Source organism: Pongo abelii, chromosome 3, assembly GCF_028885655.2.
Source record: "Pongo abelii isolate AG06213 chromosome 3, NHGRI_mPonAbe1-v2.0_pri, whole genome shotgun sequence".
NCBI lineage: Eukaryota > Metazoa > Chordata > Mammalia > Primates > Hominidae > Pongo > Pongo abelii.
Genome location: NC_071988.2, coordinates 38,105,725 through 38,124,822, shown reverse-complemented (window position 1 = coordinate 38,124,822; position 19,098 = coordinate 38,105,725). Strand labels below are relative to the sequence as shown.

Here is a 19,098-nt window from a genome sequence, read left to right as displayed (position 1 = left end):
ACTGACACCATGCCTATCTGTGGAGAAGCTGGCAACATGTCACACCTGGAAATTGTTTTTCAACATTAATACTATTATTTGGCGGTTATCCAGATTGCTTTTGCCACCAACCTGAAGACATATAGAGGCAGAAGGACAGGAATAATTCTATTTGTTTCCTGTTTTGAAACTTCCATCTGTAAGGTAAGTGTTGAAAGTCAGATATTGGCTCCAGGGACTTTCTATATCCACAAATACAAAAATTGAGGGGTAACTCCTTGATATCAAGTCAAAGGCTCACAATGTCTGGTAATAAAACAAATTACTTTCAATTTTCTTGAAATCTTCAGGCTATCAAAACGAGATGTGAGAGAGGGTGTTGAGTCTGACCTGACAATGCAGTTCTTAAACCAAAGGGCCATTATGCTTCTCCTCTCTGAGAATCCTGACTTGCCTCAACAGTGGAGACATGGCACAGTAGCCAGCTTGGAGACTTCTCAGCCAATGCTCTGAGATCAAGTCGAAGACCCAACATACAGGTTGGGACCTTATTCCAACCTCTTGACGAATATAGTCAGATGTTGGCATTTTTTTTTTTCACAAATAAAAATCCTACAGGATTTAACAAACCAAATAAAAACCTAACATTATATATTTTTTTTAGGGTTTTGAGCTCATCTTCATCATTTGTATGAGGAAATCAGTGGTAAAATCCTTGGAAATACAATGAGACTCATCAGAAACATTTACATATTTTGTAGTATTGTTATGACACTAGAAGGTGATGCTCCAGAGCTGCCAGAAGAAAGAGAACTGATGGCTAACTGCTCCAACATGTCTCTAAGAAAGGTTCCTGCAGACTTGACCCCAGCCACAACAACACTGGATTTATCCTATAACCTCCTTTTTCAACTCCAGAGTTCAGATTTTCATTCTGTCTCCAAACTGAAAGTTTTGATTCTATGCCATAACAGAATTCAACAGCTGGATTTCAAAACCTTTGAATTCAACAAGGAGTTAAGATATTTAGATTTGTCTAATAACAGACTGAAGAGTGTAACTTGGTATTTGCTGGCAGGTCTCAGGTATTTAGATCTTTCTTTTAATGACTTTGACACGATGCCTATCTGTGAGGAAGCTGGCAACATGTCACACCTGGAAATCCTAGGTTTGAGTGGGGCAAAAATACAAAAATCAGATTTCCAGAAAATTGCTCATCTGCATCTAAATACTGTCTTCTTAGGATTCAGAACTCTTTCTCATTATGAAGAAGGTAGCCTGCCCATCTTAAACACAACAAAACTGCACATTGTTTTACCAATGGACACAAATTTCTGGGTTCTTTTGCGTGATGGAATCAAGACTTCAAAAATATTAGAAATGACAAATATAGATGGCAAAAGCCAATTTGTAAGTTATGAAATGCAACGAAATCTTAGTTTAGAAAATGCTAAGACATCGGTTCTGTTACTTAATAAAGTTGATTTACTCTGGGACGACCTTTTCCTTATCTTACAATTTGTTTGGCATACATCAGTGGAACACTTTCAGATCCGAAATGTGACTTTTGGTGGTAAGGCTTATCTTGACCACAGTTCATTTGACTACTCAAATACTGTAATGAGAACTATAAAATTGGAGCACGTACATTTCAGAGTGTTTTACATTCAACAAGATAAAATCTATTTGCTTTTGACCAAAATGGACATAGAAAACCTGACAATATCAAATGCACGAATGCCACACATGCTTTTCCCTAATTATCCTACAAAATTCCAATATTTAAATTTTGCCAATAATATCTTAACAGACGAGTTGTTTAAAAGAACTATCCAACTGCCTCACTTGAAAACTCTCATTTTGAATGGTAATAAACTGGAGACACTTTCTTTAGTGAGTTGCTTTGCTAACAACACACCCTTGGAACACTTGGATCTGAGTCAAAATCTATTACAACATAAAAATGATGGAAATTGCTCATGGCCAGAAACTGTGGTCAACATGAATCTGTCATACAATAAATTGTCTGATTCTGTCTTTAGGTGCTTGCCCAAAAGTATTCAAATACTTGACCTAAATAATAACCAAATCCAAACTGTACCTAAAGAGACTATTCATCTGATGGCCTTACGAGAGCTAAATATTGCATTTAATTTTCTAACTGATCTCCCTGGGTGCAGTCATTTCAGTAGACTTTCAATTCTGAACATTGAAATGAACTTAATTCTCAGCCCATCTCTGGATTTTGTTCAGAGCTGCCAGGAAGTTAAGACTCTAAATGCGGGAAGAAATCCATTCCGGTGTACCTGTGAATTAAAAAATTTCATTCAGCTTGAAACATATTCAGAGGTCATGATGGTTGGATGGTCAGATTCATACACCTGTGAATACCCTTTAAACCTAAGGGGAACTCGGCTAAAAGACGTGCATCTCCCCGAATTATCTTGCAACACAGCTCTGTTGATTGTCACCATTGTGGTTATCATGCTAGTTCCAGGGTTGGCTGTGGCCTTCTGCTGTCTCCACTTTGATCTGCCCTGGTATCTCAGGATGCTAGGTCAATGCACACAAACATGGCACACGGTTAGGAAAACAACCCAAGAACAACTCAAGAGAAGTGTCCGATTCCACGCATTTATTTCATACAGTGAACATGATTCTCTGTGGGTGAAGAATGAATTGATCCCCAATCTAGAGAAAGAAGATGGTTCTATCTCGATTTGCCTTTATGAAAGCTACTTTGACCCTGGCAAGAGCATTAGTGAAAATATTGTAAGCTTCATTGAGAAAAGCTATAAGTCCATCTTTGTTTTGTCTCCCAACTTTGTCCAGAATGAGTGGTGCCATTATGAATTCTACTTTGCCCACCACAATCTCTTCCATGAAAATTCTGATCATATAATTCTTATCTTACTGGAACCCATTCCATTCTACTGCATTCCCACCAGGTATCATAAACTGAAAGCTCTCCTGGAAAAAAAAGCATACTTGGAATGGCCCAAGGATAGGCGTAAATGTGGGCTTTTCTGGGCAAACCTTCGAGCTGCTATTAATGTTAATGTATCAGCCACCAGAGAAATGTATGAACTGCAGACATTCACAGAGTTAAATGAAGAGTCTCGAGGTTCTACAATCTCTCTGATGAGAACAGACTGCCTATAAAATCCCACAGTCCTTGGGAAGTTGGGGACCACATACACTGTTGGGGTGTACATTGATACAACCTTTATGATGGCAATTTGACAATATTTATTAAAATAAAAAATAGTTATTCCCTTCATATCAGTTTCTGGAAGGATTTCTAAGAATGTATCCTATAGAAACACCTTCACAAGTTTATAAGGGCTTATGGAAAAAAGTGTTCACTCCAGGATTGTTTATAATCATGAAAAATGTAGCCAGGTGCAGTGGCTCACGCTTGTAATCCCAGCACTGTGGGAGGCCAAGGCGGGTGAACCATGAGGTCAAGAGATGGAGACCATCCTGGCCAACATGGTGAAACCCCGTCTCTACTAAAAATACAAAAATTAGCTGGGTGTGGTGGTGCACGCCTGTAGTCCCAGCTACTTGGGAGGCTGAGGCAGGAGAATTGCTTGAACTCTGGAGGTGGCAGTTGCAGTGAGCTGAGATCGAGCCACTGCACTCCAGCCTGGTGACAGAGCAAGACTCCATCTCAAAAAAAAAAAAAAAAAAAAGAAAGAAAGAAAGAAAAAGAAAGAAAAATGGAAAACATCCTCATGGCCACAAAATAAGGTCTAATTCAATAAATTATAGTACATTAATGCAATATAATATTACATGCCACTAAAAAGAATGAGGTAGCTGTATACCATGTTTGGCCATGGAGGAAGACTGCAGAGACAGCCTAGACCTCAAATGACTTTGGGGAATATAGACGGGATAATCAAAGTGCCCCATCCAGGGCTGTTCTTGAGAATTGCAATAGAAGGAATGAGAGAATAAAAGTCATTTTATTCTCTATGTTGTTTCCTGGTATGGAAAACATCTATGTTGTTTCCTGGTATGTTGTTTCCTGGTATGGAAAAAACATATTAATATGTTATAAACTATTAGGTTGGTGCAAAACTAATTGTGGTTTTTGCCATTGAAATGGCATTGAAATAAAAGTGTAAAGAAATCTATACCAGATGTAGTAACAGTGGTTTGGGTCTGGGAGGTTGGATTACACGGAGTATTTGATTTCTATGTTGTGTATTTCTATAATGTTTGAATTGTTTAGAATGAATCTGTATTTCTTTTATAAGTAGGAAAAAAAATAAAGATAGTTTTTAAAGCCTACACATCCTACTCATTTGGCTTGATTCTTCTTTCTGGTCTCACAGGTCACAGGAAGAAAAGCACAAAATATAATTATTTTGAAATAATTATATTTCAAAAATTGTAATTTTGCAAAATTATATTTCAAAAACAAACATCATGTCACTTCTCTGGTTAGGAAAAAATTTTGTGGCTTAAACATATGACTCAGGGAGAGAATGTCATGCTCCTTTAAGATCTGACAGCAATCTCCTTTTATCTCTTTGCATCTTCTTTATTTTTAAGTTTTAGAGACTAGCTCTTGCTCTGTCGCCCAGGCTGGAATGCAGTGGTGTGATCATAGCTCACTGCAGTATTGAGCTCCTGGCCTCAAATGATCCTCCTGTCTTGGACTCCCGAAGTGCTGGGATTACAGGTGTGAGCCACCACACCCAGCCCCTCCTTGCATCCTATCATTGGGCCCTATGGAGCTACTGGCCCTTCCCCAGAACTGCCAGCGTTCTTTCATGGCTCCAGAGCCCAGATTTCACATCATGCCTGCTGTAATGCCTTCCCTACTTGGGTTTGTTCAGGAAATCTTACAGTTCTCTCAGGACACAATCCACATATCGACTCTTCTTTGAAATCTTCCTCGCTCTTTCCCATAAGCATGATGCTTCTTGATTCTCTTCCACACTTTGGACATATTTCTATCATCAACCTAATTATGTACATTTTTAAAGTTTCAATTTCCCACTAGACTGTGAACTCCTCAAAGGCTAAGACAGACTTACATCTGCCCTTGTGTCTGCAGCAGTCCCTGGTTCAGAACCGGTGCTCAATTAATGTTTACGGAATGGATGTTGGGTTGGCTAGAGGAGCTTAGTGGGAACTCAGCTGGCTTAAGGATAGATGGTGGAATTTAAAGGTGTATTCTGAGAAGTTCAGGAAGAGCAGGAATAGGTTAAACTCAGGTAAGAAGACAGAGAATCCAGAATTGTAGCATTCCTAAGTAGAGCTCACGTCATGTGAAATTGCCAAAATTTGGTTGCTCTTGACCTAGAAAAGCATCTACTTTTAAAAATCTCATTCCATCTGTATTAGTCAGGGTTCTCTAAAGGGACAGAACTGATAGGATATATATATATCACACAATACTATATATATATATATATTACAAGGTCTATTGTGGGACCTTGTAATTGTGTGGGTCAACACTCCTTAATAAACTCCTATATATATAGGATATATATATACACACAAAATAGGATATTATATATATAGGATATATATATAAAATAGGATATATATAGTAGGATATATATATAGGAGCTATATAGGATATACATATATAAAATATATATTTCATGTATAAAAATAGGATATTATACATATAGGAGATATATATAATAGGAGATATATATATATATATATATATATATATATATATATAGGAGCTTATTAAGGAGTATTGACACACACAATTACAAGGTCCCACAATAGACCATCTGCAAGCTGAGGAGCAAGGAAGCCAGTCCAAGTCCCAAAGCTGAAGAACTTGGAGTGCAATGTTTGAGGGCAGGAAGCATCCAGCACGGGAGAAAGAAGTAGGCTGGGAGGCTAGCTCAGTCAAGTTTCATCATGTTCTTCTGCCTCCTTTTATTCTAGCTATGCTGGCAGCTGATTAGACGGTGCCCTCCCAGATTAAGGGTGGGTCTGCCTTTCCCATTCCACTGACTCAAATGTTAATCTCCTTGGCAACACCCTCACAGACACACCCAGGAACAATACTTTGCATCCTTCGATGCAATCAAGTTGACACTCAATATTAGCCATCACACCATTTACTAAGACTAATCTCCTAAACAAGTTAAAACTGGATTCTGCATCTAATTCATTTTCTTATAGTTTGTGATATTATGAATTCCTCATGCTGGTGATTATTTCAAAAATTGTACTCAAGAAGGCCAATCTGAGAGTACAGGGAGGGCACTGGGTGTCAATCTAGAAGCCAGGCCACGCTACCATTTAGCCAGTAGCTGGAGTTGAGGAGCTAGAGTCTAGCAGCTTGGGGGCTGAGCATCTCTCTTTCTCTTCCCTGGTGAGCCCATGGTCTGTCTGGTGGAAGGGGAAACCCAAGGAAACCACAGTGGAATGGAGACAAACATGGGGAAGGTGCCTTCCTGGGCAGGACTCTGATGTAAGTGTGATTCTTGGCTTCCGGAGGAGTGAGACCGATTCTGCATGAGGGTTTGTAAATCTTGAGTAAATTATTCAGAATGAGACTTTCACCTTTAATTAGTTAATTAATTCACCTTTAATTATTTAATGAATTCACCTTTGATTAATTAATCCAGCTTTAATTAATTCACATTTAATTAATTAATTTGGAACACGCGAAGAATGTAAGATTAGCCCTAAAGTCACCAGGGTTTAGTTATTTCATGGTAGAACCCTCAGTTTAGCAATACCGTTTAAAAAATAGATGTGGTTTATTACAAATTTAAAAATAACACATTAGGCTGAGCTCTCAACAACTTCACAGCTGGACAATCCTTAAATCTTACCTATCAAATCATTTTGCTGTTCCTGTCTCAGAAACTTAAATACCATCCAACATTTCCTAATATGCTTGGTTTTGACTGTTATGAATTACAATCAGAAAAAATAAATTTTATATGAGTTGAATGTTATTTGCTTTTGAGGCTTGAAATACAAGTAACACCTAGCCTCATACAAACCTGATGATACACTTTTACCCAAGAAATTTCAGATTTCAACAGACCCACTGTTCTGAATCATGACATTGATGCGGAAGTGAGCATACCCAGACTGAATGCTGTAACAGCAGCTGGTGTCATGAACTCCGATCATGTTTTAAAAATGACTCTGGAGGTTGTAAGTTCCTTTTTATTTCTTTTCCATTTGTCAACCTGGAGCTTGTTTCATTTTTTTCCCTGAGGAAACTGAACTCTTAAGTGAAGTCTGTCTGTGTATTCCTCAGGAGGCTTTCACAATCTCTTAGCATCTCTACAGATAAATTGCAATCCTTTCTGGACGTCAACAGTTGAGTTGTTGAGAATGGTCTGTATTCTCTCAGCGAATGTGGCAAAGACAGCTGTACTGAAATGGAATTGCAATCCTTGAATTCCCAACAGATTAGTGGGAAGAAGGAATTTTACATCTAATTTTTGGCAAATGTTCCCCAAAGTTCACTTCTTTATCTATTATGATGAACCATTCAAGAGAAGCTAGACTAGGCATATTAAAAGTGGGTGAGAATTTGGAGATTGTCAAGTATAACTCTCACTTTCAAATGGGGAAATTGAGGCTTTGGAATTTTAAATGACCCACCCAAGCCCAAGGTCATAGTCTTTTAACTCCTAATGTTTTTCCTTCCAATCCACAACCAAGTGGCCTTTACTTTATGCATTTGACTTTTATTCTCTCATTCCTTCTATTGCAATTCTCAAGAACAGCCCTGGATGGGGCACTTTGATTAACCCGTCTGTATTCCCCAAAGTCATTTGAGGTCTAGGCTGTCTCTGCAGTCTTCCTCCATGGCCAAAGCATCCTGTATTTGCCACCTGATTCCATCCCTGAAAAAAAGCATTCTTTTGCCATCAGTAACTTGCAATGGGGGCTGCTCCTCAGATCAGCCACCCCTGGTCTAAGAGCCAGAAAATGTTCTCTATGTAAAGGATGGGGAATAATGGGGAGCCTGTTCTCCCCTGGAGGTTTCAAAGGCAACTTAATCACCAGCACTCTGCTGGGGATACATCCCTTGGTCCCTGAGCTCAATTTTCCACCTGGTGTGCTGTGACCCATGACGTGCTGCTGCCACTGATCCTTTTAACCCTGGACAGGGCTCCTTGAGGACCCACTTGAGAGAGGGAGTGGGTCTGGTAGTGCATCCTGAAGTCCTGCCAGGGGACAAGCACAATGAAAAACTCCTGACTGTGGGTCTGGAAGTGGCCTACACCTGTACATCTATTCAACAGCCAGCTGCTGAGACACTGCCCTCCTTCACAGATGGGGGCTCTGAGCTGCTGGACAACATTGTGTTCTGGATGTTCAAGGACAAAGTTGCAGCTAACAGTAGGGGTGTTCAGGGTTATGGGTAGGGAAGCTGGGTGAGGGATCCTGGCCAGCACAACTCCTGACAGCAGCCCATGTCTGCCTCTTCATAATGAGATTCTTGTCTTCAGAATCTGTCTTGTTAGTGGTGTCCAAGCAGCCTCAAGGGTAACTATTAATACTCTTAACAACACATGCACATTCTAATCATTATTTTGAAATACTTAATGAAAAGCCAGTGGAGTGGACTCTAAATCAATTCACATTTTCCCCAAGACATTTATTTCAGTATTCTTTTTGCCCTTCAAATCTTTGCTCCAATCCCATTTCCGTTGAAGACTTCCTGGATGACCTAGTAGAAAATGGCGGCACTCTTTGTCCACCTTCCTTGCTTTTTATTTCTCCATAGCATTTGCCATCTTCTAAGTTTACTTCTAAGTTTTCTCTTTATCCTGCTGATTCCCTGTCTTCCCCCACTAGAATGCAAACTCTTTTACAGCAGAGATTTTTTTCTGTTTTGCTCACAGATATTTTCTCCATCTCTTCCTAGAACAGTGCCTGGCACAGGTCCACTTCCCAAGGATTTTCTTTCTGTGGACCCTTTGTTGATTGGCCTCCTCTGCTCCTCTGAAGTCCAGCAGGGCCTCTGTTGCCAAGGCTGCCCCCTTCAGTGTCAGCGCTTGCTGTTGGAAATCAAGGATACAGATTTTACTTGTAAGGGGGTGTATTAGTCCATATTCATGCTGCTGATAAAGACATACCCAAGACTGGGTAATTTATAAAGAAAAAGAGGTTTAATGGACTCACAGTTCCATGTGCCTGGGGAGGGCTCACAATCATGGCAGAAGGTGAAAGGCACATTTTACATGGTGGCAGACAGGAGCAAATGAGAGCCAAGCAAAAAGGGAAACCCCGTATAAAACCATCAGATCTCGTGAGACTTACTCACTACCATGAGAACAGTATGGGAGAAACTGCCCCCATGATTCAATCGTCTCCCACTGGGTCCCTCCCACAACATGTGGGAATTATAGGAGCTACAATTCAAGATGAGATTTGGGTGGGGACACAGCCAAATCATATCAGGGGGCATCCCTCACCATCTGTATTTTTGCTGACACTTTCTAGGACCTGCCATCACTGGCCTATTGCTTCCCCCAATCCCCGCCACACTTGATGAATCTTCTCTTTGCCTCCTTCTATTGGAAGCTGCCAGATCTCAGGGGCTTGCTGTGGGCAGCCCTTTAACTATTTTGGAGTCTGCAGATTATATGAATCACTGCAAATGCGGTACCTGGCTCCCCCACCCCCAACCACTTCCCCTGTTCTTTTGCTGTCTCAGCCTTTTTAGAGGGGAAGGGGCAGCACTGGGCCAACGAAGCCCCTGCCGTGGGCCTCAGATCTCCCCTTGCCCCAGTGCTTTGGGAGGTCTCCCTTGAACTTTCTAAGTCCTTCTGAGGGCCTGGTACAGCTGGGACTGGCAGTGTTCCCCAAGCTGGATGCCCCAGCCCAGATGCAGACCCATATGGACCCCAGTCTTTATTTCTCCCCTTTGAGATGACCTCTGACCCTCTACCGCAAACATGGAGTCAACCAGATATCCTGAGGAGCTCTGGAATTCACATCTATGGGGCTCTCTCAGAGACTGGTGGTTGCATCCCCATTTGAGGTGGGTGGCCTGAAAAGCAGTATAGGCCCACCCAGGATGGGGCTCCAGAATGCTGCTGATGTGTTGATTGGGGCGACTCTCACATTGAACACAAGATGACTTCAGGGCATTGGCTTCCAGCAGCTCATCGCTGACCCTTGGGCTTGAGCCACCAGTGTGGACCTATGCCCATCTGTGTTTTGACTGTGGTGCCACCTCTTGTCTATAACACCTGAGGGTGGCAGGTGTGCTGGCAGGTGTCCTTTACCCTGCGCCCGCCTGTGCCCCCAGCCTCGGGCACCCAGGGCAATAGCTGCCATTGCTGCATGCTCTGAGTCATGTGCCAGGCAGTCCTTCAAGGATGGCTTTCAAAACTGTACACCAATGGGCCTTCCAATCAGCATCCTGGTCTTGCCTCCCATGGTTACATGGTGCTCTGCCAGTCAGTATTAAGCTGTGCCTGATGAAGGAGGAATGTTTCTTGCAGTAGCGGGACTGCTCTTCTCTCTTTGTGCATTGACCCCTTGCCTACCCTTGTGTGGAAGGCAGGGGTTCAGTCAGAATCAAAAGTATTTCCATGGTAGAAACGCCATGGTTACCACCTCAAAAGGCCAAGAGAAAACACGGCGGGATGGTGGGTAGTTCTATGTTTCTACTATAAGATTCTGAATGGTAAACTTAACAGAATCGGAAAATGAATACTGTACGGGCTCCTATTTCTCTGCATCATCTGGGGAAGGCTTGCATTCATGAAGCACGGTAACAACCTTGGAGAGTCATGGGAAGCCAGGGTGGATGGATGATGTGGTGGCATGAGTAATAATTCAACCAGCATTACAAACATACTGTCGGGGAACTGCAGAGGCAAGAAGACCTACATCATTTAATGTGAGCAGGTTCTGAAGAGCTATCTTGTGATTAATTACAACACTGCTGCTGTTTTCTTCTTGGTGAGAGACACAGTTAACCAAGAACAGCACACTGGACAATAAAATGCATGAAGAGATGGCTCCTGGGTTTGAACAGGAAGAGATGTTGCTTGGATGCTGCAAAGAATCCTCACAGGTAGCAGCTGGAAAATAAACAATACGCAAATGACTCTTCTGTACCAATTCTCGTTAATAACTCACTGAACCTCACATAGGTCCATCCATTTCAAAATCTTTTTTTTTTTTTTTTTTTTTTTGAGACAGGATTTCATTCTCACCTGGAGTGCAGGAGTGTAGTGGTGCAATCACAGCTCACTGTAACCTCCACTTCCAGGGCTTCAGTGATCCTCCTACCTTGGCCTCCTGAGTAGCTGGGACTACAGGAGTGTACCACTGCTCCTAGCTAATTTTTGTATCTTTTTTGGTAGAGACAGGGTTTTGCCATGTTACCCAGGCTGGTCTTAAACTGGGCTCAAGCAATCTGCCTGCCTAGGCCTCCTAAAGTGCTGAGATTACAGGCGTGAGCCACTGGGCCACAAAACAATTTTTTTTTTTTTTTTTTTGAGATGGAGTCTTGCTCTGTCACCCAGTCTTGAGTACAATGGCACAGTCTTGGCTCACTGCAAACTCTGCCTCCCAGGTTCAAGCGATTCTCCTGCCTCAGCCTCCCAAGTAGCTGGGATTACAGGTGCACGCCATCATGCTGGAACAATTTTTGTATTTTTAGTAGAGATGGGATTTCTCCATGTTGGCCAGGTTGGTCTCAAACTCCTGACCTCCAGTGATCTGCCCACCTCAGCCTCCCAAAGTGCTGGGATCACAGGTGTGAGCCACCACTCCCTGCCAAAACATATTTTTTAATCAAATTATTTTATAGACAGGGGCCCTGTGCTACACAGCCCTGAGAAGAAGAATATCTTGGCTTATGCAGCCAGAATGTGTATTGCTTCTGATTTTTTAGCTGTACAATGATTTGTTTCTGTTTTGGAGGAAGTCATTGGCAGCAGGACAGTTTTTATCTTGAGTACTAATGGATGATGTGGTGAAATTCGGTGGTAAGATGGGTTGCTCTGACAGATTGGAACAGGCACATTCTAATACCACAATATTAAGTTTATTGGATGTTCCTCCTGTGATGTTTATTAAAAATGGAAAGGAGATGAGGCCTTTATTATTTTAGGCCATGATGGGTTAAGGCACCACATTATTAGACTGTGTTCTCCCTGTGAAGAAAGTTAGATCCTTGGTCACGCCCAGGAACCTTCTAGACCTAAGGACTTTAAGTGTCTTTCCTGGCAGCAGTACCTTTGGCCCTGGGAAAAAACAGGTCAGAGAAAGCTGCTGAAAAAATCTGTGAAAGGTTAGCTCAGATATTCCATTAGGATCGATATCTTTGATTCCTGGACTCACTACCCCTGAGCCCTCAACCTCTTTCTGGCTCTTTTATTTCTGGAAAAATAAGTTTCCATGATGCTGTCATTAGCATCCTGGTCTTGTATACTTAACAATACAAGGCACTAACCTTTCTTGAGGATTTATTATTTATTTATTTATTTAGAGACAAAGTCTCACTCTGTTGCCCAGGTTGGGTTGCAGTGGCATGACCATGGCTCACTTCAGCCTCCACCTCCTGGGCTAAAGCATTCCTCCCACCTCAGCCTCCAGTGTAGCTGGGACAACAGGCACGTGCCACCATGCTCTGCTCATATCTTAATTTTTTTGTAGAGATAGGATCTCACTATATTGCCCAGGCTGATCTTGAACTCCTGGGCTCAAGTGATCCTCCCAGCTCAGCTTCCCAAAGCATTGGGAATACAGACGTGAGCCACCATGCTCAGCCCTTTTTGAGATTTCAAATGTGCCAGCCACTGTTCTAAGTCTGTCATGATGTTATACTTGTTAAATCACATAGATCCAAGGGTTAAATATTATCATTATTCCTATTAACAGATAAAGTCCCCAGCCAGAAGTCAAGGTTTCATGGCTAGTAAGTGACAGAAATGCAAGACTGTGATGACAGAGCCTGCTTTTTTTTGAGACGTAGTCTCACTCTGTCGCCCAGGCTGGAGCGCAGTGGTGCTGTCTTGCTCACTGCAACCCCTGCCTCCTGGGTTCAAGTGATTTTCCTGCCTCAGCCTCCTGAGTAGCTGGGATTACAGGTGTGCACCACCACACCTGGCTAATTTTTGTATTTTTAGTAGAGACGGGTTTTCACCATGTTGGCCAGGCTGGTCTTGAACTCCTGACCTTAGGTGATCCAACCTCCTCGGCCTCCCAAAGTGTTGGGATTACAGGCGTGAGCCACCGTGCCCAGGCCAGAGTCTGCTTTCACAGATGCTCTGCTACACTGGTAGAGCCAGAGCTTGGTGACTTGAATAATTCGTTTCTTTCCTATGTGTAGTAACATGGACATACTTGTTCCTGCTAGACCCTATTCTTGGATGGAGGTATCTCATTGTGGAAGAGCAATTCTTATCATGACGTGTGTAATCCAAATGCTACCAATCCTTACCAGCCTGAGACTACAAAGAAGGCACAACAACATCAGTGACCCCAGTTCTTATTCTGGCTCCCACCTGCTGAAGCGGGGCCTCTCACCCTCCTGCAAACGTGCACACGAGTATTTCCGTTGGAACCCGAGATTCTCGCAGGTGCCGGATAGCTTCCTGTCAGCTCCTCTCCCCATGCTGCCGTAGTCTACTCCCCTCTAGCTCGCAGCAGCTACCCCCAGGCCCTTTGCAGGTCCTTGCAAGAGTCTCTCACCATTGACATTGCTGAATGAAGGTGCTTTCTCGATGATGCTAACGACCATGCTAAGGATGCTTTCTCCCAGTAATCCCAAATGCAACTATCCTTGAGACGAGGAGCCATGCCGAGTTCCACGGAGCTAGCAGTAGATTCGGTACTTCTCTCCTCAAAATTGTGTGTCAACCTCTCAGCATCCCAGTGCTGCAATGCTGGGACCCACCATCTCACCGAGTTGCTCATGAAATCCATTTCTTCAGCTCTCACTCCTCCCTCCACGGGGATTCCAAACCAGCCCAAGGGGCAAGAAGGGTGACACAGCACTTCGTCCTTTCCACTGTCCCTTTTCTGTCCCATCTCTCCTTTCCAACTCCCAAATACTCCTCCTTCCACCCACCTATGCATATCAATTCATGCACACAGACGGAGACGAGTAAAATTTACCCAAATAAAAGCCAAACTGTTACTCCCGGCTTGGGTACAGCTGGGACACCCTGATCCATGTTTTCTACAAATTAAATGGGAAAGTTTGTCTCCTAAGGCTGCCTGGGAGAGGTGGGAAATGAACTCCATTGTCAGAGCCTTGGAGAAAACATAGAGCCAACATCCTCCTTCACCCTTAAAAGCAGGTGGCTGGAGAAACTTTAACCTGAATCATTATAATAGATTAAAAACTGAAAAGATCGAATTTGGCTTTGAATTTTTTATTGTCTCAAAACTCAGCTTCAGGCTGAAGAACAAAAATGACAAAAATGATATGAAGATCCTTAAAGAGGAAAAACCAAACCAAATCCAAAAAATAAAAATTAAAATACCAAGAGAAAAAGAACCCCAGCAGGAGGCAGCCATAATGCAACTTCCTGTTTTGCGAGCGCGCATCTACCTTAAAGCAACGGCCTGTCCATACCTACAGACGCCCAGCACTGGGGTAGAAGCAGTTTCACTTCATTGGTTGCTCCCCACGGGGCCTTCTCAACTGTGGAAAGCAGAAGTTCATGGGATTAAAATAAATCTCATTGTGTATGCAAGAGTAACACTGCCAGCAGAGCGCCTCTTCCTGTGACTCCACACTTCTTCAATTCTAAGCTTGGTTCTTTCCACCCAGACTTTTTTTTTTTTTTTTTTTTTTTGAGATGGAGTCTCACTCTGTCGCCAGGCTGGAGTGCAGTGGCACGATTTCGGCTCACTGCAGCCTCCGCCTCCCGGGTTCAAGAGATTCTCCTGCCTCAGCCTCCCGAGTAGCTGGGACTACAGGTATGCGCCACCATACTCACCTAATTTTTTATTTTTAGTAGAGACAGGGTTTCACCATATTGGTCAGGATGGTCTCGATCTTCTGACCTCATAATCTGCCCGCCTCAGCCTCCCAAAGTGCTGGGATTACAGGTGTGAGCCACCAGGCCCGGCCTCCACCCCAACTTTCTCCACACTCTCTCAGGAACCCCGACTTTGGTTTTGGGGAAAGCCATGAAGTATTTGCTGAAGCATCGGGTCACTTTGTGTGTTGTAAATTCTGTAACAAATTCTGGAAGGAGCCCTTGTGTCAGAGAAGGAACCTATTGGGAAGGTCTGACCTCCACAACTCACCTTGACCGGGGCACATGCTACCTTGAATCAGTCATCTCCGAGGGCAGAACCGCAAATCTCCTGGGATTGGAATGGAAAGAGAAAGCTGCCCTGGTTTTCTTTGGTTGTTTCTGATTTTTCTTTCTTCTTGCTCTTCATCACCTCCTAAAGGCACAGAAAGGGGCCATTTTTCTGGTCTTCTTAATTCTCACTCCTGTCCCTAACTAGAAACAACAACAGAGAATTGCTGAAAGCTATATTCCAGCTAAAACGAGGCTGCAGCGTTCGCATCACCTGAGAGACATCGGACATGCAAAATTTCAGGCTCCATCCCAGGCCTACTGATTCAGAAGCTGCATTTTAGCAAGATCCTGGCTGGATTTTATGCACAGTGAAGTTTGAGAAAGAAGGCTTTAAAAACGAACTGAGCAACACAATCTTTTTTTTTTTTTTTTTTTTTTTGTAGGGGGTGGGGCAGTGTTCAATAGCAGAGTAGGGTGACTCTAGTTAACAACAATGTATTGTATATTTCAAAGTAGCTAGAAGAGAGAACATGAAATGTTCCCAGCACATAGAAATGATACTCAGGGTAATGGAGACTCCAAATACCCTGACTTGATCATTACACATTTGATGCGTATAACGAAATAGCACATGTACTCCATAAATAAGTAAACTATCATATATCATTTAAAAAAAAATAAACCGAGGGCCTTAAAAAGGAACAAAATAATGGCATTTACAGCAACCTGAATGGAATTGGAGACCATTATTCTAGGTGAAGTAACTCAGGAATGGACAATCAAACCGCATGTTTTCACTTATAAATGGGAGCTAAGCTATGAGGACACAAAGGCGTAAGAATGGTACAATGGACTTTGGGGCCTCGGGGGAAAGAGTGGGAGGGGGGGTGAGGGATAATAGACTACAAATTGGGTACAGCGTACACTGGTTGGGTGATGAGGGCACCACAATTTCAGAAACGACCACTAAAGAACTTATGCGTGTAACCAAACACCATCTGTTCCCCCAAAACCTATTGAAATTTTTGAAAAATTATTTTCCTAAAATAAAGGATATTTCAAGGACTGCCTTCTCCTTCTTGTGGCCCTCTGATGATGGTAGCTCTGAAAGCTTTGAAAAGCTTGCAAATACCCAACTTCAGGAAGAAATCACCTCTGAGACCCTCACCTGAAGACAGGATACTTCCTGCAACTCCAGGATTTCCCAGTGGGAAGAATTGTTTTTTTAAACTGGACTCTGAGGACACACTCTTAAAGTCACTCAAATTCTATACAAAATTATTAAGTTTTGTGTTTCCATTTCTAAAGATAATAAAAATAATTGATATGATCAAAAAACAAAAATTAACAACAACAAAAAAAAACCCCAAAAATGAGGTTGTGTGCCCTTGTGTGAAATTTTGGGTCGCAGTGCCACCTTGAGGTCACTTTAGTATTTTTCGCTGAGCTTTGCAGTGGACCAGCTGCCTGGGACACAACAGAAGTCAGTTCATTCCTCCCTGGAGGAAACAGACCGCCCTTGTGTTAGTGCCCAGAGGTCTCCGACTGCGGCCTCTCTGGGCCACACTCTCAATTGAAGAGATATGGGCCCTCTTCCAAGGACGCCTTCTATCGAAGCTTAGAAGAATGGCTCATAGGCTAAGGCACTTTCTGCATCAGCAACAGCAACAGATCTCAAAGAATGTCTGCCCCCATCATAAGATTTTTCATAAAATGTAGAAAGCCATTAAAGCTCAGAGGCACAAAGCATGGCTTTAGAGATCATCTAGATGAGTGACCCCCCCTTTCAAGAATGAGAATCGCGTTATGATAATGGTTGCCATTTACTGCATATTTACTGTGTCCCAAGCACTGTTCTAAGCACCTCCGTGTACTTAGTCATTTGAACCTTAGAACAATTTAGTGAGATCAAAATAGCGATCACTATTTTGCAGACTCCCATGTGGCAGTCATTTTGTTTGTAGTATATTTGTTGGTTAGGAAAATCTACACTAAGAAGAAACTATTGCTATGAATCTAGTAATTCTTGAAAATGAATTTGCATTGAATTAAATTCAATAACATCCAATAACATCTATATATATTCAGGGAAGAGTAGTATAGAGATATAAATTATGTTATCTACCAAGCCTCAGACCATAGTTGTGGCATAGATAGACTTAGGGCCTCTTGCAACAGCTCCAAAGCTCTCCACAGTATTCTTAGCCCACAGGCTGGGAACCCCCAGTGTAGAAGCACACCCCACGTGCTTTATAGATGGCACACCGTACAATCCTGAACACACCTGATTTCGTCTGGTCTCTGATGATTAGTGGGATCAGGCTACCTTGGTCTTGGATGGGAGATTGTGGGGGAAGTTGCAGATGAGGAAACTGACTTCAGAAAGTTGTTATAGTTATTCTTCTAGTTTGAAAAAGCTACACTATAGAGAAAAAGAGACCATGGGCAGTGTCCCCTTTTCATTCTTCAACCTATACACCCTAGGAAGGTTAATTTTCCTAAAACACAATTCTGTTTGGGTTATTTTCCCCCTTAAAATGACCCCCAGCTCTACCTGACTGCTTATTGTAAGGTAAAGCCATCTTCGTCTCCAAAGCAAAATCGAACACCAACCAACCTGCTTGTTGTTACTCTGTTGATGTCCCTTACCCTCTGTCTAGACTATGTGTAGCCCATAAGACAAGAAGAATGCTGGCCTTAGAGAAGACTTGGAGGGAGAGCTTTGGAGCTGTTGCAAGAGGCCCTAAGTTTATCTATGCCACAATCGTGGTCTGAGGCTTGGTAGATAACATAATTTATATCTCTATACTACTCTTCCCTGAATATATATAGATGTTATTGGATGTTATTGGATTTAATTCAATGCAAATTCATTTTCAAGAATTACTAGATTCACAGCAACAGTTTCTTCTTAGTGTAGATTTTCCTAACCAACAGATAGTACAACAAACAGACTTGGAGGGAGGCCACCTAGTGGCTAAGGTGACCTTCCTTGGGAAGCAGCACCTGAGTTAAGTCACCAGGAGTGCATGTTTAGGTCCTACCCAGACACAGGAAGACAGTGCTGGCGAGCCACAGAGTTGGAGGGCCTTCTCTCAAGACCGAGCGTGAGTTCACTGTGAGAAATATAGCTACTGAGGTGACCAGGTCAGTGCACATGCTGGTAGAGTTCTCTCCTGCAGGCCCTCGTGGGACGAAATGGCATCATCAGAAGGCTAGTGGTTGGTATTTACTGCATATTTACTGTGTCCCAAGCACTGTTCTAAGCACCTCCAAGTACTTAGTCATTTGAACCTTAGAACAATTTAGTGAGATCAAAATAGCGATCTCTATTTTGCAGATTCCCGTGTGGCAGTCATTTTGTTTGTAGTATTTGTTGGTTAGGAAAGTCTACCCTAAGAAGAAACTATTGCTATGAATCCAGTAACTCTTGAAAATGAATTTGCATTGATTTAAGCCAATAACATCCAATAGCATCTATATATCTTCAGGGAAGGGTAGTATAGGGATATAAATTATGTTATCTACCAAGCCTCAGACCATAGTTGTGGCATAGATAGACTTAGGGCCTCTTGCAACAGCTCCAAAGCTCTCCAAGGTATTCTTAGCCCACAGGCTGGGAACCCTCAGTGTAAAAGTACATCAGTCAGCATGTGTCTTGGCCATTTCTTGTTTCTGGCTCTGCCCAGTGTCAATCTCTTCTTCTGAAAAGTACACCACTTCCTTTTTTTTTTTTTGGTGGGGGGAACGGAGTCTCGCTCTGTCATCCAGGCTGGAGTGCAGTGGCATGATCTCAGCTCACTGCAACCTCCGTCTCACGAGTTCAAATGATTCTCCTGCCTAAGGCTCCCAAGTATCTGGGATTACGGGCGCG

At 42.6% G+C, this 19,098-nt stretch overlaps 1 protein-coding gene across 1 annotated transcript; it reads left to right on the top strand.

Moving 5' to 3' along the window:
• Positions 1 to 287: 287 nt before the first annotated feature.
• TLR10 (toll like receptor 10) lies at positions 288 to 3,259 on the top strand. Its single transcript, XM_002814666.4, has one exon. The coding sequence runs from the start codon at positions 706 to 708 to the stop codon at positions 3,139 to 3,141; it is 2,436 nt and encodes an 811-aa protein (XP_002814712.3). The 5' UTR covers positions 288 to 705; the 3' UTR covers positions 3,142 to 3,259.
• Positions 3,260 to 19,098: the final 15,839 nt, after the last annotated feature.